The sequence below is a fragment of the Chiloscyllium punctatum genome, chromosome 3, assembly GCF_047496795.1.
Source record: "Chiloscyllium punctatum isolate Juve2018m chromosome 3, sChiPun1.3, whole genome shotgun sequence".
Taxonomy (NCBI): Eukaryota; Metazoa; Chordata; class Chondrichthyes; order Orectolobiformes; family Hemiscylliidae; genus Chiloscyllium; species Chiloscyllium punctatum.
In genome coordinates, this window is record NC_092741.1 from 120014327 (window position 1) to 120037787 (window position 23461).

The window sequence follows — 23461 nt, forward strand, 5'->3', positions numbered from 1 at the left end:
AGGCAGCATCCGAGGAGCAGTAAAGTCGACGTTTCGGGCAAAAGCCCTTCATCAGGAATACACATTCCTGATGAAGGGCTTTTGCCCAAAACATTGATTTTACTGCTCCGCGGATGCTGCCTGAACTGCTGTGCTTTTCCAGCACCACTCTAATCTAGACTCTGGTTTCCAGCATCTGCAGTAATTGTTTTTACCTAAAACATATACCACAATAAGTCAGATATTTGGCCCTTTGAGTTTGTTCTGCCATTCAATGAGATTGTGGCTGATTTGATAATCCTTAATGGCCTTTTCTTCATAACTGTTGATTCCCTTACTGACTAAAAACCTGTCTATCTCAGCCTTGAATATATTTAATAACCCAGCCTCTATTGCACTATGCAGTGAAGGATTCCACAGATTCAATGCCCTCAAATATTCTTCCTCATCTATCTGTAAAAATGACCCTGAGCTTCCAGTTGCCTGCCACTTCAACACTTGTGACCCATGGCCAACATTTCTGTCGGAAACCTGCTGCAACCTTCCAGTGAACCTCAGTGCAACTTGAAGAACAGAATCTAATCTTCCCTTTGGGATCCTGCAGCCTCAATGACTCAACATTTATTGCCGGAGTCTGTCCTTCCTTTTTTTTTTACTCACCTCCATAACCAGTCCTGTTACGACATGGGTTGATTTTAGCACAGCCTACTCATTGTCTTCTACCCTCTGTTCTCACTGTCACTTATTCAGCTTCTCTGATCTGGCCTACTTGCATTAATCCCCTTGTCTGCCTACCCCTCTCAACTCTCTCGCTCTGTCTAGGCGCCACCTCCACCAATCCACTCGCTGGCCCCCCCCCCAAAATTTCTCCCAACCTCATCTTCAACATTAATTTCCACTTTTTCCTATCAGTTCTGAAGAAGAATCACTGGACTTAAATTGTCAACTCTGCTTTCTTCTTACAGATGCTGTCAGACCTGTTGAGTTTTGCTACCAGTCTCAAATGTCTTGAAGAAAGTTTGCCCTCTGGTCCTGGGCTCTGTCACGAGGAGAAACAGCTTTTCCACATCTACCCTGTCAAGTCCCAAAGAATTTTGGTATGTTTCAATAAAATCATTCTCGTAAACCTCAAAGAGCATAGGCCTAACATACTCAAGTTCTCCTCAAAAGAAAATCCCTCCATACCAAGGATCAATTTAGTGAAACTTCCCTGGACTGCCTTCAGTGGCTGTACATCTTTCCTTAAATAAGGGGATCAAAACTATTCACAGTATTCTAGCTGGGGTCTAACTAGTGCCTTAAATCGTTTCAATATAACCTCCCTATTTTTATATCCCATTCCATAGGAATTAAAAACCAACATTCCATTAGGTTTCCCTATTACCTCCTGAAGTTGGAAGCCAGCTTTTGTGATTCATGGACAAAGACCACCAAATCCTTCTGTACTGCAGCTTTCCACAGTCTTTCTCCATTCAATATTCAGCTCTTCTATTCTTCCTGTCAAACTGCATCACCTCAATTTTTTCCAACATTACAGTATATCGGCAAAGTTTATGCCCACTCAATCTGTCACTGATCAAAAATGTGACATGCTAAATGTCTTCTGAGGGAATAAGAGAGACAGGAGATTTAGGGAGGGAATCCAAAGTGCAGATTCTAACCATATGAAAACATGGCCACTAATTGTGAAAAGCTAGAAAACAAAACTCAGGAAATAGGCAAGAGACAGGAGGAACACAAGTTTGAATGGGTAGAGAATGATATGTAGATAAGCAGGAAGCAAGGCCATGGAAGGATTTGAACATGAGGATGTGAAATTTAAATTTAAAGTTAATGGAGGTCAGTGAGCACAGGGGTCAGTGGACTGATGTGTTAACTGGATCTAGGCATCAATTCCACTCAGAAAACTAGTCTCTGTGAGGTTAGATCACAATGGTACCCAGTATTGGCCTGTAGCACAGGCAGATGTTCTGATTGAAAACACTTCAAAGGATATACAATCAAAGTTGTGATGTAAATATCCAAAATAACCTACTCCATTATCCAGTTGATACATACATTCAAAAGATATAGAAGCTGAAGCAGTGCACAGAACAGTGAGTGTTACCTGGCGGACACTGGGAATAAGCTGTGGTTATTCCATAGAGACGAGATTGTTTGGATGGCTGTTGCTCATCAGTCTCTCGTCCAAAGATACGATCTACAGCTATGACAGATTCCCTGCATGAATAAGACAATTAAGATACAATGAAAGACTTTCCAGTCAAGAGACCAGCTCAAGGTGTTACATTTCTTCAGCATATTATCATCAATACATGTTGAGAGACAATATACAAGTTCGAAGTGAAATATTACAGATGTTGGAAACAAGAACAAAAAGAGCTGGATGAAGCTCAAAAGGTCAAGCAACACTTATGAAGAATGAAAGATTTAATGTTTCAGTGATTTCTCAACACCCTGAAGTGTCAACTGTCCCATTTATCTCCACAGATGCTGCTTGGCCTGCTGTGTATTTCACATTACGCTGATGCCAATGCACTGCACTCTTCAAATAACAGAATGCACGTGATAGTCATTTAGCTCATTTTAGCCCCCACCCGCCTATGGTAATTCATCTGCAAAGACGAAACTTTATTCCACTAACTGCATAAAGTCACAGTAGATGCTGTGCTGACACATCATAGCAATACTGTTCTTTCCTTCATAAACCATAACCTTAGCAACAACACTGGAACAGTTAGCAGACAGCACCATCGCCAAGCCCAGCAAAATTACCTCTTAAAGAAATTAGCTTTCACTTCTCAAAACCTTTCCTGCACATTAGCATGTTTTACAATTTTATTTGGATGCAAAAGGTGAAGAAACATTCAATTTGCAAATTAAAAGCAAAAAAGCTATTGAAACTATATCTATGAAGGAGAAACTCAACTAAAAATACTTGCATGTTAGGTAATGGAACATAATAGGTAAAATAAAAAATAATTTGCAGCTTAACATGAAGGGATTCCTCTAACATGGCACAATTTCAGATCAGTTATTTTGGGCTCAAATGTTCAAAATCTGAAACAAAAACATTAAATTCTGGAAATACCAAATAGATTTGTCAGCATCTTCGTTTACATAAATAGGTCCAGGGTCTGCACAGAACACTTTCTAAACTGTCATCTAGTCTAATTTAAAACATACAATAAATTTGGTGGACAGGATAAGACATGCCAAATGCAGTTTCCTTCAATAAAATTGATTATGGTCACAAGGCCAGATCTAGGTCAGATGTCAACAGTTGCATTTTCCCAGAAAACAATCAAAAAGGCTCCTGTCTAATGCAAGAGGCACAATTTTGGTGAATCAGAAAAACTGGACTTATCTCTGGTGGGTTAGCTGGGAAGGATCAAAAAGGAATTTCTAGATTAAGCTTTGCCTAAATTGGCCCAGGCTTTTGATTCTCCCTGGAAATCACATGGTTTTGATTAGGGTGGGATTGTATACACTGATGGTATCACAATTCGATTTGACCTCTGCTGCAGTTTGTATATTCAGGCAAGACTGAAAAAGGCTGGGACTCCCTTTGACTGGGAAAGAAATGCTGACAAATGACTCCGTAGACATCTTCAAAACTATAAAAAGCTTACATAAAATAGACAGAAGGAAACAATTTCAGTGTGTGTGGAATCCAGAACTCAGGTCCATAAACAAAAGACAGTCACTAACAAATCGAAAAGAGAATTCAGGAGAAACCTCTTTAGTGAGAATGGTTAATACACAAACTCACCGCTGTAAGGAGTAGCTGAGATAAGGGTAAGTTATTTCAATGCACGAGGGAAAAAGGAATAGAAGGATATTCTGAAAGGGGTTTTTGAAGAGACGTGCAAGGAGCTTTGTGTGAAGCACATACATCCAACATGGAACTGTTGGACCAATGGCCAATCAATATGCTCTAAATAAGACGACATTCAAGGCACAATCTAGCATAATCTCAGAAAACCTAAACAGAATGGATATTGTACCTTTTCCAGTCTGTATAGTACAAATTCCTTCCATAACTTGTAATCCCAAAGGGATAATGGATGCCGTCAAGTACTCGTTTGCGTCCAGTTCGATTCGGGTTCATGCATTCCAACCTTTGGGTTCCTGCAGAGAATAACACAGTTACAAACCCCACATGGAAGAGTACAGCTCAGGCGAGAGAGAATGTGAATGAGTGCAAGAGAACAAACAGGTCTTGTCAGCAGTTTAATGGGAAGCTGCTACCCCTTACAGATCAGAAAAATGGTCGACAGGCAGCTTTGTTTTGGCAGTTCATTCACTGAAATAAAATTAAATTAGTAACCATTAAATACACAAGCTGTACTGTAACAATTTATCCAAGTCAAATCCTGAGAAACCTCTAGAGGAGATTTCAAAAATCTATCACATTAAAGCAGTTTTCCACATCAAGAAAATGTCATCAGGAATGGTAATCTGGTCCTGTAACGTGCATTCAGCAACATTATCACACAGCTGCAGTAGGAGATGCATCCAGCTTTAGGCCAAGCTTTTACAAGTATTTTTGAAATTAGAGGCGAACCTGGTTTTTATCCCTTGGAGAAACATTCCGATGTTGTACTCCACTGCCAGCACTGAACTTCTGTTAGACTAGATATAGTGCTTCAATATCACAGACACACAGGGCACTTATAATCAAGATCATAGCCTGATTATTTGCTGTCAAGCATTACATCTATGTCACTCATCATCCCTGCGTTTGCTGTCTGAATTTGGAGGTGTTGCTGAATTGGGCACCAATTTGAATTTCTCATCCTGTGTGGTTAAAACCTCCATGATCATAAATGGCCAATAGAACTTTCATAACTATGGCATGCTCTAAAACTGCTTGCTCAGCAAGCGATACATCAGGTGCAGCTGAATGTTCCCATACAGAGAAAATGATCCAGTTATGGTATTGATTAGAGTGGTGCTGGAAATGCACAGCAGGTCAGGCAGCATCTGAGGAACAGGAAAAATCAACATTTCGGGCAGGAGCCCTTCGTCAGGAATGAGGCTGGAAGCCTCAGGGGTGGAGAGCTAAATAGGAGGGGGTGGGGCTGGGGAGTGCAATAGGTGGATGGAGGAAGGGGTAAAGGTGATAGGTCAGAGAGAAATGGGTAGCCATGGGCACCTGCATGGGCCCCAGCTACATCTGTTTCTTTGTTGGCTGCACAGGACAGTCCATCTTCCGCAGTTACACCGGCACCACTCCCCAACTTTTCCTCAGCTACATTGATGACCGTATCGGTGCTACCTTGTGCTCCCATGTGGAGGTTGAGCAGTTCATCAATTTCACCAACGCATTCCACCCCGACCTTAAATTCACCTGGATCATCTCTGACACCTCCCTCCCCTTCCTGGACCTCTCCATTTCCATCAACAACGACTGACTCAACACCGACTTTTATTTTTACAAACCCAATCCCACAGCTACCTGGATTATACCTCCTCCCACCCTACCTCCTGCAAAAATGCTTACTCGTATTCCCAATTCCTCCACAGAACACACCAGATGGCCTGTAATTTCCCCTACCACGTGGTTGAAGATGCCCTCCAACACATCTCATCCACGTCCCGCACCTCCACCCTCAAACTGCACCCCTCCAACTGCAACAAGGACAGAACCCCCCTGGTCCTCACCTTCTACCCCACCAATCTCCGTATAAACCATATCATCCGCTGACATTTCTCCCACCTACAAACAGACCCCACCACCAGGGATATATTTCCTTCCCCACCCCTATCCGCTTTCCGCAAAAACCGTTCCCTCCGTGACTACCGCGTCAGGTCCACAGCCCTCCAAACAACACACCCTCCCCTCCTGGCACCTTCCCCTGCCATCACAGGAATTGCAAATCCTGTGCCCACACCTCCTCCCCTCCCCCCCCCCACCTCACCTCCATCCAAGGCCCCAAAGGAGCCTTCCACATCCATCAAAGTTTCACATGCACTTCCACACATCATTTATTGCATCTGTTGCTCCCGATGTGGTCTCCTTTACATTAGGGAGACTGGACGCCTTCTCATAGAACACTTTAGGGAACATCTCCAGGACACCCACACCAATGAACACCACCGCCCTGTGGCCCAACATTTCAACTCCCCCTCCCCCTCCCACTCTACCAAGGACATGTAGGTGCTGGGCCTCCTCCACCACCACTCCCTCACCACCCGACGCCTGGAGGAAGAACGCCTCATCTTCTGCCTCAGGACACTTCAACCCCAGGCCATCAATGTAGACTTCACCAGTTTCCTCATTTCCCCTCCCCCCACCTTACCCCAATTCCAACCTTCCAGCTGAACACCGTCCTCATGACCTGTCCCACCTGTCAATCTTCCTTCCCACCTATCCGCTCTACCCTCCTCTCTGACCTATCACTTTTATCCCTTCTTCCATCCACCTATTGCACTCTTCGCTACCTTCTCCCCAGTCCCACACCCCCTCCCATTTATCTCTCCATCATGTAGCTTCCAGCCTCATTCCTGATGAAGGGCTCCTGCCTGAAACGCGATTTTCCTGCTCCTTGGATGCTGCCTGACCTGCTGTGCATTTCCAGCACCACTCTAATCTTGACTCCAATCTCCAGCATCTGCGGTCCTTGTTTTCGCCCAGTTGTGGTATTGTCTATCACATGGACCAAAAGACTAAATGACAACAACTTACACAATACTTTCAATGCAATAAAACACGCCAGGATGTTTAAGACATAATTAAATATTTAAATCATATAAGGCAATATTAGACAACCGAACAATTGGTTAAGGAGACAGGTGATAAAGAGCATCTCAAAAGGAAGACAGATAGATAGAGGCTCACGGGTTTTGAGAGCTTAGGGGCTTGGCACATCAGAGCCATGAAAATTAGGGATGGTGATGGGGAACCGGGAGGGGCACAAGTTAGAATAAGTGCGGCAGAGTTTCGAATGAGCTTACATTGTACCAATGGTGAAAGATAAATGGCTCTTGATTATAAGTGCCCTGTGTGGCTGTGATATTGAAGCACTCAATCTAGCCTAATAGAGGTTCAATGACAGCAGTGGAGTATAGGTCAAAGTGTTTCTCTGAGGGATAAAAAACAAGTTCACCTTGAATTTCAAAAATATTTGTAAAAGGTTGGCCTAAAGCCATATGCATCTCATACTGCAGCTGTGTGAAAGGAGGAAGATATAAGAACACTGGAATGGGCAAGCCTAAGATTAATAAAAGCATGGATGAACTGAGAGAGGAACAAAGATCAGCTATGTCAGGTAGAGTTAGTTAGGCTGTTTTGGTGATGGAGAAGCTATGAGGTCAGAAACAGAGCTTAAGAGAAATAGGACACCATGGTTGCCAAAGGTCTAGTCCCAGACATTGATGAGATCCTCTATCAATGCTGACATACCACATCCACACCATCAGCTTTCATCTTCCACATAAACTTTTATACGGCAATTTACTGAATGCCAGTTCCGAGTCGTCCATCCTGCTTGTTACATCCTCAAAGAACACAATCAAATTTCTCAACATGATTTTCCTTCCATAATCAAACAATCAACATGGATTTTTGCTATGATCTTCCAAATGCCCTGCTACTAGTTTAATAATATTTTCTAGCATTTTCCCATGACAGATATTCAGTTAAATGGTGTGTAGTTTCCTGCTTTGTCTCTTTGCTTTCTTGATTAGAGATAAGGAGGAGTGGAGCTCTGAAAGGTTGTGTTTTCAAATAAACCTATTGCTCTATAACCCGGTGTCATGTGGTTTTTGCATTTGTCCACCCAAGTCCAATACCGGCACCTCCACATCTTGATTAGCGATCCCACCATTGCAGTATTGGATGATTATAACCATTGCTTCCATTACCTGTTCCATTTTCTTGCAGATCCAGAGATGTAGTCATCAGCATTTAGTCCCATTACTTTGCTCAAACAATTGCCTTTTCCTGGCTTCCCATTATTAAATTTCCCAGTTTCATCCTTTAAGGGGTCAATGCTTATTTTTGCCACTCTTTTTGTATACTTGTAGAAGATTTTACAAGTCTGTTTTAATATTTTGTGCAAATTTTCTCTTAAACTTCAATTTCTCCCTTTAACTTTTTTTGTTATGGCTTGGTGGTTTCTAAAAATTTCCCAATCTTGTAGTTTACCACTAACCTTTGCTGCATTTCAGGTTTATACTATCCTGAATTTACTTATGGATAGTGCACATCTTTCTTAGAGCTTTTCTTTCTTAGTGGCATATATCATTATTGACAGCCTTAAAATATCTGCCACAGATGCTCTATGCTTTTGCCTTTTAACCTATTTCCTCATTCCACCTCAGCCAACTTTGTCTTTATAGTTTTGTAATTGCCTTTAAGTTTTAAGGCACAATTTTCAGAACTACGTTTCTCACCCTCAAACTGAATTTGAAATTCTACATTATGATCGCTCTTACTTAGATCATTCTTTACCATGACATAATTAATTCTCTCTTATTACATCACACCAGGTCTAAAATAGCTTGTTTCTGTAATTTACATGCCATTCTACAATATAACTGCTATCAGTAAGCCTATAAACCCATTCCAACCAAGGTCCTATTTCCTATTTCCCACCACACACTATTTAGTTAAAAAAAATGTCTATATTCCTTGTTATATTCAACAGTACATTGGTCCCAGCATTTATCAGGTGAAGGACATCTCAATAGTATAGCTTCTTCTGTACCCAATAACAGTGTCTGTGCAACAGGAATCAAAGCCCATTCCTCCCACACCAATCCCTGAACCACGTATTCAGCTCTCTGATCTTATTTACTTTGTGCCAATTTGTTTGCAGGTCCAATAGTAACCTAGATATTACCACCTTTTAGGTACTGCTTTTTACTTCTTTGCTGATTATTACCTTCAGTAGAATCTCTTTCTTGCCTTACTTATGTCATTGGTTTCCACATGGGTCACAACTGGATCAATCTGCTGGCACTTCAAGATTCCTCACCAGAGCTAAGGTGAAGCCTTAGCTCTTGCACCAGAGCAGGTGACATAGCCTTTTGGACTCTTACCCTCAGCTGCAAAGAATGATATCCATCCCTTCTATTTATACTATGCCGAATTACGACTACAACCCATTTCATTCCCACAAACAGATGGTTTCCTGCACCACAATGACACAGTCCATTTTCTCATGGTGTCATCCATACAGATTGCAAGAATATCAAACCTGCTGGACAACTGCAATGGCTGAGGCGCCTCCACTGCTATCTTTGGATCTTCATATCAGCCTCTCTTATAGTCACACCCTCCTGTATTTGACCATAAATTATACTTCAACACAGGAGAAGCAGCGGGCCATTCAGCACATCAAGTCTACTCTGCAATTCTATACAGTCTGAGCTGACCAAACGCTCCACAGCTTTTACCCACACTATTACCATAACCCTGCATATGTCACTGGTAATGACAAATCGATCAATCTCTACTTTAAACATACTCAAAGACTGAACTTTCACAACCCACTATGGAAGAGAATTCCAAAAATTCACAACTCGCCAAATAAAACAATTACTCCAAAGTCAGTCCAAGTGGCATCTCCTTTTTTTAAAGTTATATCCTCGGTTTGAAACACCTAAATGGGGGAAACAACTGATCAGCATCTACTCTTTCTATCAGTATGACTATTTTTCAATAACGTCACCTCTCATTCATTGAGTCATAGAGTCATACAACATAGAAACAGACCCTTCAGCCCACACTGACCATGTTCCCAAACTGAACTAATTCCACCTGCTTGCACCTGGCCCATATCCCGCCAAATGTTTCTTATTCATGAACTTATTCAAGTATGTTCTAAATGTTGTAACTGTATCTGCATCCACCACTTTCTCTGGCAGTTCATTCCACACACAAACCACTGTGTAAAAATGTTGCCCCTCACGTCCTTTTTCAATCTTTCTCCTCTCACCTTAAAAATATGCCCTCTAGTTTTGAACTCCCCCACCTAGGAAAAGACCTTTGTCATTCACCTTCTCGCTGCCTCTCATGATTTTATAAACCTCTATATGGTCACCCCTCAACTTCCTATGCTCCAGGGAAAAAAAGTTCCATCCTTTCCAGTCTATTTTTATATCTGACACCCTCCATTCCAGGCAACATCCTGGTAAAACATTTCTGAACTCTCTCCAATTTAATATCATCTTCCCTATACAGGGCAACCAGAACAGCATTCAGTACTCCAGAAAAGGCCTCACAGATTTCACAAGGACATCCCAACACCTACACTCAAAAATCTGAGCAATGAAGGCAAGCTTGCTAAATAACTTCTTAATCACCCTGACTACCTGTGATACAAAATGCAAAGAACTACGCAACTGAAACCCTAAGTCTATCAGTTTTACAACACTTACCAGTGCCATACCATTAACTGTAGAAATCATGTCCTTGTTTGTATTAATGAAATGCAATATCTCACACTTGACCAAATTAAACTCCACCTGCCACTCAGGCCCAGTTTGCTCAAATGCTTTTCAAAGGACGTCCCACCATTCCAGAAATAAGTGTGATGAATCTATAGCAATTATACACATCCTGAGAAAGGGAGATCAAAACAGCACACACTCCTCCAGATGTGGTCTAACAAGCTCTTATACAATTAACCCAAGATTTAATTCCTGTACTAAAATGCTCTTGGAATAAAGGTTAACATTTCATGAGCTTTCCTAATAGCCTGCTACACCTGCATGTTAACCTTCAGTGATTTATCAACAAGGACATCTAGGTCCCCTTGTACATCTAAACTTTCCAACCTCTTATCATTTAAGGAATATATTGCACATGTGTATATCTCCTACCAAAGTGAGTAAAGATTACTTACAGTGTGGAAACAGGCCCTTCAGCCCAACAAGTCCACACCGCCCAGCTGAAGCGCAACCCACCCATACCCCTACATTTACCCCTTACCTAACACTACGGGCAATTTAGCATGGCCAATTCACCTAACCTGCACATCTCTGGACTGTAGGAGGAAACTGCAGCACCCGGAGGAAACCCATGCAGACACGGGAGAACGTGCAAACTCCACACAGTCAGTCGCCTGAGGCGGGAATTGAACCCGGGTCTCAGGAGATGTGAGGCAGCAGTGCTAACCACTGTGCCACTGTGCTGCCCTAAACTCTCATTCCTCACATATTATATTCCATCTGCCATGTTTTTGTTCACTCACTAAGCCTGTCTAAATGCTCCTGAAGCTATTTTACATTTTCCATACAACACACATCCCCTCTCTATCAAGTACAGTAAACCCCCTCTATTATCTGGTTCCAGAATTTTCATGCAGGTTAACAGGGCATTTACTACATCATCTACAAATTTGGAAGCAATACATTTGGTCCCCACTTCTAAATCATTCATAAATATTGCAAACAGTTGGGGACAAGTACTAATCATTACAGTACCCAACTAGTTACACTCTACCTATGGGCAGCACTGCTACCTTGCAGCACCAGGGCCCTGGGTTTGACTCCAGCCTTGGGTGACTGTCTGTGTGGAGTGTGCACATTCTCCCCATGTCTGCGTGGGCTTTCTCAGGGTGCTCTGATTTCCTTCCATGATCCAAAGACATGGAGGCTAGGGGAATTGTCATGCTAAATTGCCCGTAGTGTTCAGTGATGTGTGGGTTAGGTGCATTAGTCAGGAGTAAATGTAGAGGGAAATGGGTCTGGGGTGGGTTACTCTTTGGAGGTCGGTGTGGACTTAGAGTCAAATGGCCTGTTTCCACGCTGTAGGGATTTACTCCTACTCTCTTTTCTGTCTAATCAACCTCCTGCTGGGGATCTTATCAAAAGTCTAGCATTTTCCATATTACTGACATAAGGCTAACAACTCTGTAGTTACCTGTTTTCCTACTAACTTATTTTTTCAATAACGGGTTGCTGCTTGCTAGCTGCCAATCTACAGAAATCATTCCAGAATTTATAGATTTTTGGAAGCTGAACACCTACGCTTCAAGTAACTCTATAGCCATCTTCTTCAGAATTCAGATACAGAATATCAAGTCCCAGAGACTTACAGTACAATCATCTTACTCATGCAAAGTATTAGTTTTATTCCTAATTCTCCCTAGTCAAATCAATCTCTAATTCTGGGAGATTCCTTGTATCCTCCTCAGTGAAAATACGCACGAATGAATCAATTAGCTTCTCCGCCTTTTCTCTACCACCCTTTTTAAATTCACCTCACTCTGACTGTAATGGACCCACATTCGTCTTAACAGCATGGTGGCTCAGTGGTTAACACTGCTGCCTCAGTGCCAAGGACCCGGGTTCAATTCCATCCTTGGACAACTGTCTGTGTGGAGTACACACATTCTCCCAATGTCTGTGTGGGTTTACTCCAGGTGCTCTGGTTTCCTCCCACAATCCAAAAATGTGCAGGTCAGGTAGATTGGACATGTTAAAATGCCCATAATATCCTGGGACGTGTAGGCTAGGTGGATTAGCCATGGGAAATGCAGGCTTATAGGGACAGAATAGGGTAGGAAGATGGCTCTGGGTAGGATGCTCTTCAGAAACGTGATGTGGACTTAATGGGCCGATTGACCTGCTACCACACTGTAGGGATTCTATGATTCAAATGTTTCCTTTTTATGCACCTATGGAAGACTTTAAGAGTCTGATTTTTAAAACATACTAGATTGAATTCGTATTCTATTCTCCCTTTCTTTATTAGTTTCTTGGTCCTCCTTTACTTCATTCAAAAAGATTCCAATCCTCTGATTCACTATGAACTCTGGCAGCATTATGACCCCCATCCTTTCAATTTCACACATTCCAAACAACTCCAGTTGATTGATTGAGTTTCTGCATCTTGAAGGAATGTATAGTTGCTTTAAGTCATCTAATAGTTTATTTTTAAAGACTATCCATTGCCTATTAATTGACTTTAATATCTTTCCCAATCCACCCATCAGCCAATTTGTGCCTTATGCTTTCATAACTTCCCTTATTCAAATTTAATACCCTTGTTCAGAATGAACAACCTCACTTTCAACATAATATCAAATTCTACCACATTCTGGTCAACGATCCCAAAGTTCTTTTATAATAAGACTGCTATTCAGTCCCTTTTTCATTACATAATGTTGGATCTAAAATAATATTTACTCTTGCTGGCTCAACAAACTGTTCTAGGACACGACCTCTAACATTCGCCAGAGACTCATCCTCCATAGATTTAATGCTCATTTTGTTTATCCAGTCTATATGCAGATTGAATTCACTCATGCTCTCTGCTTCTCTCATTTCCTGATTAATACCACATCCCACACTACTACTACTAATTTGTGGCCTATAAATAATTCCAATCAATGTTTGCCGCCCTTTCTGTTTCTTAGCTTCACCTAAATGGATTGCATACACCTTCCAATCTGTGATTCTCCCCCACCCATGTACTGATCCCAACCCTCAGTATCTGTGCAAATTCCATCTCCTTTGCATTCCTAAAAATCGAATATCCTTAAATACTGAATTCCCAGTCCTGGTCACGTGCAGCTATTTTTCTGTAATGACATTCAGATAATACCCATTTAAATCCATTGGTGGCTTTAGATCATCAACTTTGTTGGAAGCTCAGACTCCAGTTCATCATCTCAGAACTAAGAGTACAAGAAATAAAATTCAAATATTAAACTTTACAAATCACACTTTAAAAGTGGAAATTTTATCTAAGTTCAACATACCTGCATCAGCCCAGCACAACAATGCACTGTAGGGGTCATAGGTCAATCCATTAGGCAGGCCAAGATCATTTTTCACAAGGATCCGTCTGTTGGTTCCATCCATGTATGAGGTCTCAATTTTGGGAGCAGCTCTATTCCAATCTGTCCAATACAGGTTACTAAAAGAACAAGTTTGAGAATTAGGTACAATAGCACAATGAATTCATTAAATATGCATAGATTTTAGGGTAAGTAGGTGGGCATGCATTTTGGGGATGGGAATGAGAGTTGGAAACAACAGACAAGTTTTGGGCTTCTTACTTAAAGATGTATTCACCTCAGAGGGTGCATAATGCCTATTTGATTGATTCCTGGGGTTGGGGATACATACTTGCATTTTAGGATGATCTGGAAAATACTTTAAAGACTTTGAACTATTTTGTTTGAGAATGGTTTTATCATGTAATTTGTTGCAAACTGAAGTTAACAGTTTATTGTGTGCTGTACACAATCAAATCTTTAATGGAAATCAAGTGAATTTGGAGGGGTAGCTAGGGAATGCTTTCAAAGAAATAAGAGAGGAGTTTAATCCCTTAATTACTGAAGAAAAAAACCATCTTTGAGAGGCCTAGAGGCCCTTTTGCTAATTTTTGCCTAGCAACTCTCCATTCACATAGATTGCTTTTCTACAAAGAGGAGGAAATATAACGCTATAAAACTCTTTGCTGAAATTTTGCTCTCAGTCAAAGTACTTGGGAACCTGGGTGTTTCCAAATATCAGCATTTCTGCCTACTTAGTAAAAGCTGAAGTAGTGGGGTGTGGCCAATTTTCAAAGATGGGATTCCAAGTTGGTTAAAATCAGAAGTGAATACTTATGATCGATCTAAGCTGCTAGCAATTCAACTTTGTCAAAAAGAAATTCTGTGAAAAAGAAAATACTTGGGACTTGTTTATCCGTGTAGTGCTCCCTTCATGGTCGTACCACTGGTATGACAAGATTACCCGACATGGAGAGATCAAGTAGACAAGCCTATATTCCTGGAGTTAGAAGAATGAAAGCTGATCTAATTGAGAGATATCAAGACCTTTAAGAATTTTGTAAGGTGAGTGTGTACATTCCTTGTTGGCACTACAGGTCATAGTTTTAAAATAAAGTAGCAGCCATTTCGGTCAGGGATAAGGAGAAATTTCCTGTTGTGAGATGTAGCTCTTCATTGACGAATTCTACCTTGATAAAAATGATCAATGAATTTTTTTGAATGCTAAGGAAATTAAGGGATATTGAGATAAATTTGGAAAGCGAGCTTGAGTAGAAAATCAGACCGGAAGGGCCAAATGACCCTCTTCTGTGCTTTCACTTTTTTTCTTCCATTTGGCCATTCAATATTCCAGTTAATCCCAGTCCCCTGCTCTTGCCACTTTACCTGCATTATTCAAAAACTTTTGAGACTTAACTATTAAGTCGCTGCCTTTCAACAGGAGAATCGATGTTTCGGGCATAAGCCCTTCTTCAGGAATGGATTCAGCCTTCTTCAGGCTTATGCCCGAAACATCGATTCTCCTGCTCCTTGGATGCTGCCTGACCTGCTGCGCTTTTCCAGCAACACATTTTCAGCTCTGATCTCCAGGATCTGCAGTCCTCACTGCCTATCAAGCAATGTATTCCAGATCATAACTTGTTGCATAAAATAAATGGCAACCTGATTCTGCTTGTCAAACATCTTAAAACAGCATCCTCCGGTGAATGATCCTCCTTACTGATCTTCTCTCCTAAAGGAGGTAGCCATGTTGTGGAAGAGCCAGCGTTAGACTGGGGTGGACAAAGTAAAAAATTCAGAACCGCTACCTGATGAAGGAGCAGCATTTTGAAAGCTAGTGCTTCCAAATAAACCTGTTGTACTATAACCTGGTGTTGTGTGATTTTTAACTTTGTCCTTGAAGGTGAATATTCCCAGCTTCTTTTATCTTGCTACAAATCTGAATTCTCTCACCCTTGGTACAATTTCACAAGGTCTCCACTGTGCCCACTCTATACCATAAAATAGAAACCATTGTGTTATGACACAATTTTAATATACTTGTAAAAAGATGAAAGATTGGTGTCAATATCTTAGCTACCCACTCTAAAATGCTCCTACAGCAGAATTAGCACTGCTGTCACGAGATCCTCTGCTCTGACATTTTACCAGTGTTGAGGTGAACTGCAATCTACATGAATCAGAAACATGAACATTGCTGTTGACTGATCAGATTTCCCTCATTTCCTTAGTCAGCTTGCAACAGCTCCTATGTCTCGATAATGATTTCTCTCATAATTGCTTGTGCAATATATGACTTGTGTTATATTAAAAAAAAGCCGTGCTCAGCTTGAGTCTTTCAATACTTCAAAAACAGAAAGCTTGGAGTGCACCACATGTGTAGTTCAAACACAGTGGGGTGCAGTTGGAGTCACAAATGTGCCATACCAGATCTCGACAGGAACTACATCTTACTGTTTTATGTTTAATGAAACACAATTAGCCAGTGGAACAGGAAACAAGATAACCTTGAGTCCAGAAAAATCTGTTCCACTGAAGTTCTGAGAGTGGGATAAACAATAACTGATGAAGTTTATTGCAGATAAGTAGTATTTTATACTCATTACTGGATCATGGGTTTTGTTGGTCTTTTGTTCATTCCTAGTTATGCTGTTGTGATAGCAAGCCACCTTCTTGATCCACTGGGGGTGGTTTGGTATGACCGAGCTGCTTGCTTGGGTCACTTCAATGTTCACTGACGTTAAAATGAAGTCACATAGGGGTCCAAACTAGTCACAGATGAAAGGTTACTGCTTCACAAAAGGACACTGATGAACAAATTGGGTTTAAACAACAATCCAACAGCTTTACAATCACTTTCAATGACCACTGCGTAATCACATTTTTTACCTCTTGAATCTATGTAAAGTTGTGAATTATGTCCTTCCTTCTATTCATTAAAGGTAGCTTAATGTCAACTGGTAGAAATGTTACCTGACAGAGAGTAATAGAGTCGCAGAGATGTACAACATGGAAACAGACCCTTCGGTCCAACTGATCAATGCCACCAGATATCCTAATCTAATCTCGTCCCATTTGACTGCACTTGGCCCATATCCCTCTAAACCCTTCCTATTCATATACCCATTCAGATACCTTTTAAATTCTGTAATTGTACTCACCTTCACCACTTCCTCTGGCAGCTCATTTCATACACACACCACACTCTGCATGAAAAGGTTGCCCCTTAGGTCCCTTATAAATCTTTCCCCTCTCACTCTAAACCAATGCCGCCTAGTTCTGGACTCCCCCACCTCAGGGAAAAGATCTTGTCTATCTACCCTATCCATGCCCCTCATGAGTTTATAACCTTCTATAAGATTGTTGGAGTTAACTGGCTCCCTTGAATCATATAGAAGATGGGATGGCAATTTGTACCTGTACTGACACTCTATAAGAGCATTGGTCTCACTCTTCTTTCCTCCTCTACTTGAATAGATTTTTCCAAGTATGCCGTTTTTCCAAACAGAAAAAATTATTTCTTCTGTTTTCAATATCTCCTATGTAGTAGCTAGAGCATCTGAATCCAACTTCTGTTTCAAATGGGACGGGTTACAGCCAGCTTTAGGGGCTTTAAAAAGATTATACCATTAGGGAACCAATGAAAAAGGCAAAGAAATACTGATTTGTGTCGATAGAGAGACATTGATATTGATGGTAATCCCATAAACCAGATAACCCACGTTTCAAACATTTCCTTAAAAAAATGACAGTGAAATTATGTGAATCCAAGGTATTTAGAATTCAAAAAGAGGCACAAGGAAGGAATTCCTTGCACTTAATTGGCCATGAAATGCTTCGGGATCTTCTGAGGAAGTGAAAAGCACTAAGGAAATGCAACTTCTTTCTTCCTGACACATTGAGGACTTAAAGGAGTTTGGGAGAGTTTTCATTCTAGTACGTACCCGTGGACAGGATCTGCAACAATTGCTCTTGGGTTCACAAGATCATCAGTAAAGAGCACCCGCCTCTGGTCTCCGTCTATTCTAGCCACTTCAATTCTGTCTAGTCCAGAGTCTGTCCAGAAGATGTTGCGGCCCAGATGATCGACAGCTATGCCTTCAGGGCTCTCCAGATCTTTAACACAATAACAGAGACAAATAAAGTCCTAGCAGAGATGGCAAGTGAAGATCCAAACAAATAGCAAGGTATGACACAGGGCAGATACCAAATTAAAATGTTGATATTAAAAATACTGTATTATTACAAGTTAATCGTGGAATCTAAGCCATTTCCCACTCTTAGTATATTAACTATCTTCCACTATTAATACATTAGCAATCTTTAACTGGAGAACATTTATTTAAATAATTGGAAGCTCTCTTCCGAGTTGAATGACCCAGACTGTGTCAGTATTTCTCATCTGACAGAAGCGGACATAGCAGAAGCTCAAATCTATGAGCATGTTCAAGACAGAATTGATAGATTTCTGCATACTAATGATATCAACAGATATGGGCAAAGTGGGGTTAAATGGCACAGAGATAAATGATCAGTGGGCATTTTGCTCTGTTTCAGTTTGAAAGAGTTTTGAAGTGTAAGAATAACAAGTGAGGGAGACATTGGGTGAGAACAGCATTATATTTAAAAGCAAAATAAAATAGAAAAGGTTTAGTTCTCTAAATTTCAAACTTCTAGATTTTGAAAAATATAGGAACTCTTTAGAATTTAGTCACCGATTCCCCATCCCAAAATGACATCAGAAGTTTTAAAATTTTACCGCTGCCTTCAGTGTGACTTTATATCACATGGTCTGTACCTGTCAGTTACAGCAGATATTTGTATAGATGGAGACTAACGGAGCTCCAGAATGAGACATGTGAATGTGTATCTGGAAAATCAAAGGCAAGCCAAGTTCAGAAATCTCCAAAACTCATTAGTTTGACATTTCTTAGCATGGGAGTTTCACTGCACTGAAATGTTAGCCTGGACTTTGTACCCAGGTACACGGACTAATATAATTTTGCTGAGCTGGCCTGTATAGTTATGTACTGCTGTCAATATAGTTATATTGCAGTGGCGTTTAACTTATACAGCATCTTTAACTGTTCCAAGGCACATCACAGAAATGTGAAAAAGCAAAAATAGATTCCTATCAAAATGAAGATATATAGGACGGGTGACCAAATAATTGATCAGTCACCTTAAAGGAAAAGGGAGAGGTCAAGAGATGGAGAAACTGAGGATGGAATTCAGGAGATTTCAATCTAGGCATCTGAAGGTGCAGCCACTTACTGTGGAACAACAGAAACTGGTAATGATCAACAGACTAGAACTGGAAGAATGCAGAGTTCATGGGGGTTCAGGGGCTGGAAGTAATACAGAGATAGGGAGGGAATGAGGCAATACAGGGATTTAAATGATAGGCATTCAACATTTATACCCACAAAACTACCTGGAGGTTGAGAGTCAGAATGTCAGGAATAAGCAATGTTGAGCAATGTCTGTGTATATCTAAGAAACCTATACTCTTGCTTATTTCTGTAACGTTTCTGTAGAATCTATTCATATCAACAGATGGTCATTGTATGGACAAATAACCAGAGAAGCAGTATCCACATGTGATAACTGGATATTCTTTGGAGTGGGCGAGAGCATTCCAATAGAATACTGCTCCTTTGTGGTTGCAGTTTAGGGCTGGGAAGGTCATAATTGCATAAATAAATTGCATATTAAAACATAGTTGGGGTTTGGCAGATTGGATCTGGGATCAAAGCTGCAGACAATGACACATTTGTTTTCCAGATTGGCTAATTATGCTTGGTCTTTACACAGGACAGCAAGGAAGTACTGCTGAATTAAACATTTAATCCTGGAAACCAAAATCACAGATTACACAAAACAAGAAAAAGAACAAATTGTGGTCAACAAGTTATATAGTATAGGCTTATGGGCTACGTGGATCAGGTCTCAACTGATCGTGCAGCTGGGAGACCAAAGGAGAGTGGGAAAGTCAGCATTCAGAACTTGATCACAAAGTAAAACCGTTTTGTTCTGGGGATGTAGGCATTGTTGGCAGTGCCATTTATTTCCCACCCTCTAATTGCCCTGATAGCTGATGGTGGGCTTACTGTTTGCACAACCACAGATATCATGATGGTGAAGGGGTGTCCATACAGAATTTAAGTAAACATGGAGTGAATTCCTAACAAAGTAGGCAGACAGATAGGAAATGCAATTTGAAGCAGAGAAGGGTCAAGGTAAGAAAAGTAGGTAAGAGACTCAAGAAAGAGAGGTATTTTCTAATGAAAATACTTTGAAAAGCGCAAATAAACAGACACATCAGGCAGGTGGGCAAAAGACACAAACCACCAGGATCTCATTGCTTACGAATAGGGGCTTGGAGTACAATAGCAAAGAGTGAAGAAACATGTCAATTTTTGGTGACTAGAAGAATGCAACAGTTTCAGAAACCCAATATACCAGAACTAATTAAACAAAAAAATTTACAAGATTAATAAAGAAAGTTGCAGAATTAGTAATGAGGACAATCAATTTAAAATACATGCTAAATTGAAAGAAATAGAGAAACATTTCTTTATTCAGATTTTTGCTACATGAAGGAGCTGGAATCAATGTAGTTTTGAGAAGGAAAATGGGATAAGTATTTGAAGGACAGAGAGAGAGAGAGAGAGAGAGAGAGAGTGAATGCAAAGAGGTTGCCCTAACAAAGGTCCAGCATAAATACAACAAACAATATTAGATTTGCAAAGTGCTTAAATTGGATAAGGTCAAATGATCAAGAAAATCACAACTCTCACCTAATTGCTGTAGCCCTCAATTTCAGACAACATTCTTAAATTTGATTTTTTTGTAACCAACAGAGTGATTGTCCATAACAGAGTTTGGCTGCTGCGCTTGCATAGGCGTGGCTACTGACCTCATCTGGCTATGACAGGCCATGCCAATTACATCACTGCGTTCTGTGCTCCAGCTGGGAGGTAGCATGGTGGAGCTGTTATCTCCAATGGTCACCTGCCCTGAGCTGCTTCTGCTGCCCCTGTTCCCTTCACTTCAATCTGTGCCCATCATTCACCAATGCAGATATTCACATCTGACATTTCCAAGAATGTCCGTCGACTCCATGACACATGCACTCTTTGCACAACCCGGAGATAGCATTCATAGAAATCAGTCTTTAAACAAAATAACTGGTGTGGAATATTTCCTATGTAGTAGGGAGGCAAGGCCTGAACTTTACTGCCTCATCCACCACACGGGATAAATGTGGATTTCAACAGCTTCCTCATTTCCCTTTCCTCCTCCATCCACATTATCCCAGTCCCAAGTCTCCAACTCAGCATCACCCTCTGCACCCGTCCAAAACTACCCCCTCTGACCTATCACCTTCTCCCTCACCTTCATGCACCTATCGCTTTCTCAGCTACCCACGCCACAGCCCTTCCATTTATCTCTCAGCCTCGGCCCAAAAGCCTCATTCCCGATGAAGGGCTTATGCCCAAGATGTCAATTCTCCTGCTCCTCGGATGCTGCCTGATCTAATGTGCTTTCCCAGCAACACTGGCTCATCCAAAAGACAGCATTGCCAACAATGTAGCACTTGTTTAGGTATTGTATCAGGAGTATAGTGGGAAATGAACTCACAACCTCCTGACTCAGTAGGTATATTACCAACTAAGCCACAAATGATGCAAAAAGGCATGTAATACCAATTAACCATGCACCAAATAACTCCACTAAGAGTTGGGATCAAATTTACAGACATAATTGGGACTGGTTTCAAAAAAGACATGGGCCTAGTGGAGACTTCATTTCCTGCTGTTCTTCGGTTTCATACTAACCTATTCCAATGATAGTAGAGGGCTCCCCTCCATGTCGACTGGCTCGGTTGATGGTGCGCCCAGCAATGTCAGTCCAGTACACCATGTTGTCTACACAGTCATATGCAACACCAATGACCACTTTATCCTATAATCAGAAGAAATAACAAATTATACAGAGAACAGACTATTTATAGGACATTGAAAGAAGACTTGTGAATAATCTAGTGGCTTGACACAAGGAATTATTGAAGTGATAACCATTACAGAAATCATGTCCAAGTGTTTCACCTTCAAAGAGCTTTGGGAGTGAAATATGAACACATTTCATGTTCTGTTAAATTTTACATCTAATTTGGTTGCTGATTTTAACAAGTCTCCAAATTAGAACCCAATACATTTCAAACAAAGCAAATTTGTCAATGAGGAACATGAGAATACACTAATGCTTGAGCCTTTGAAGACAGCACCCAGTGTTGCACGTGGGCTATATGGATGCAAATGTTTTCACCAAACACGCACTCCTGCATTCCAATGATGCCTTTATGGACTGTGATAGTTTCCTCCAGATGCTGACAAAATTTCTACATCACACAGTCAGAATCAGTCCAAGGTTATCTTTTTTTCCCAAATACTCTCCCAGCTGTGAACTTTCCCATGCCAAATAAAACCTGGCTCAGACACAGGAACTCTGAGCTGCTGCTAGGCACATTAATTTACTACACCGACCTAGTTTCACTACTTTATGTCAAACATGGCCCAGTTGGAACATCCTTGCCATAGAATATTTTGGTTCAGGACTCCCACACCAGGACTTGGAAAATCCAGGCTGACACTCCTGTACTGCAGCATTGAGGGAGGTTGCTGTTTTATCACAGGTACTGCCTTATGGTCGAGATGTCAGAATAAGATCCCATCTGCCCTAACAGGAAGATCTAAAAGTTATAGTAACGCTATTTTGAAAAAAAAACCCAGAGAGATACCAATGGTCATTATTTATTTCTCTGTAAAAATCACAAATAGAGATTATATGTCATAACGTTTGCTGTTTGCCTGAGTTTGCTGTGGGCATATTGGAAGGCCTGTTTCCTACATTCCAAGTGACCATATCTTGGAATACTTAATTGGATGTAAAGTGCTTTGGAAAGTGCTGAAACTGCAAAAGTGACTACATAAATGAAAGCTTTTAATCCCCTTTGCTCCAATATTATACATAAATAAAAATAAAGCATCTGCCAATGCATGAATACCTTATCATCAAGAAAACTGCAACTCCTGCTTCTGTTACTGCTGAACAGCCTTCAACCTAATAGTGTAGCACCACTGGATCAGCAATTTGAATATATATGGCACCAATAATTACATAAAATGTCCCATAGAGCGCTTTAGACATGAAACTGACACCAAGCCAAATAAGATGATATTAGAACAAGTCACCAAAGTTTTGGTCCAGAAGATGGATTTTGGAAGAAAAGGGAGATAGAATGAAGAAGAGTTTTAGGGAGGAAATCCCAGAGTATTGGGCATTGGCAGCTGTGGGCATAGAATGAGAATCGGGAATACTCAAAAGGCCAGAACTAGATGGGTATATGAATAAGAAGGATTCAGATGAATATGGGTCAAATGTTGACAACTAGGACTAAATTAATTTAGAATGTCTGTTCAGCATGCACGAATTGGACTGAAGAGTCTGTTTCTGTGCTGTATATCTCTATGACAATGATTCTATAGTACAGAGTTCTCAGTGTGTTGGAAGGCTGAAACAAGTTCCAGAAATGAAAAGGGGAAGGATCAATGAATAATTTAAAAACAAGCCAAATATGTCATATAAAAACTCCAGGATTACAAACTTAATTTTTGTAATGATAACGGTGTTTTGAAAATTAGCAGAGGGAAGTGCTTCTACTGTTGGACCACAATGTTTGG

General features: G+C 40.8%; 1 protein-coding gene across 1 annotated transcript in view; it reads right to left on the reverse strand.

Moving 5' to 3' along the window:
* Nucleotides 1–23461, reverse strand: part of nid1a (nidogen 1a) — a 100904-nt gene that overhangs the window by 1031 nt on the left and 76412 nt on the right. The window contains exons 15-19 of the mRNA XM_072559552.1: nt 21557–21683; nt 17660–17831; nt 13698–13855; nt 3987–4110; nt 2087–2199 (exon numbers count right to left, since the gene is read on the reverse strand). Coding sequence (XP_072415653.1) covers nt 2087–2199; nt 3987–4110; nt 13698–13855; nt 17660–17831; nt 21557–21683 — 694 coding nt within the window. The remainder of the gene's footprint in view (nt 1–2086; nt 2200–3986; nt 4111–13697; nt 13856–17659; nt 17832–21556; nt 21684–23461) is intronic.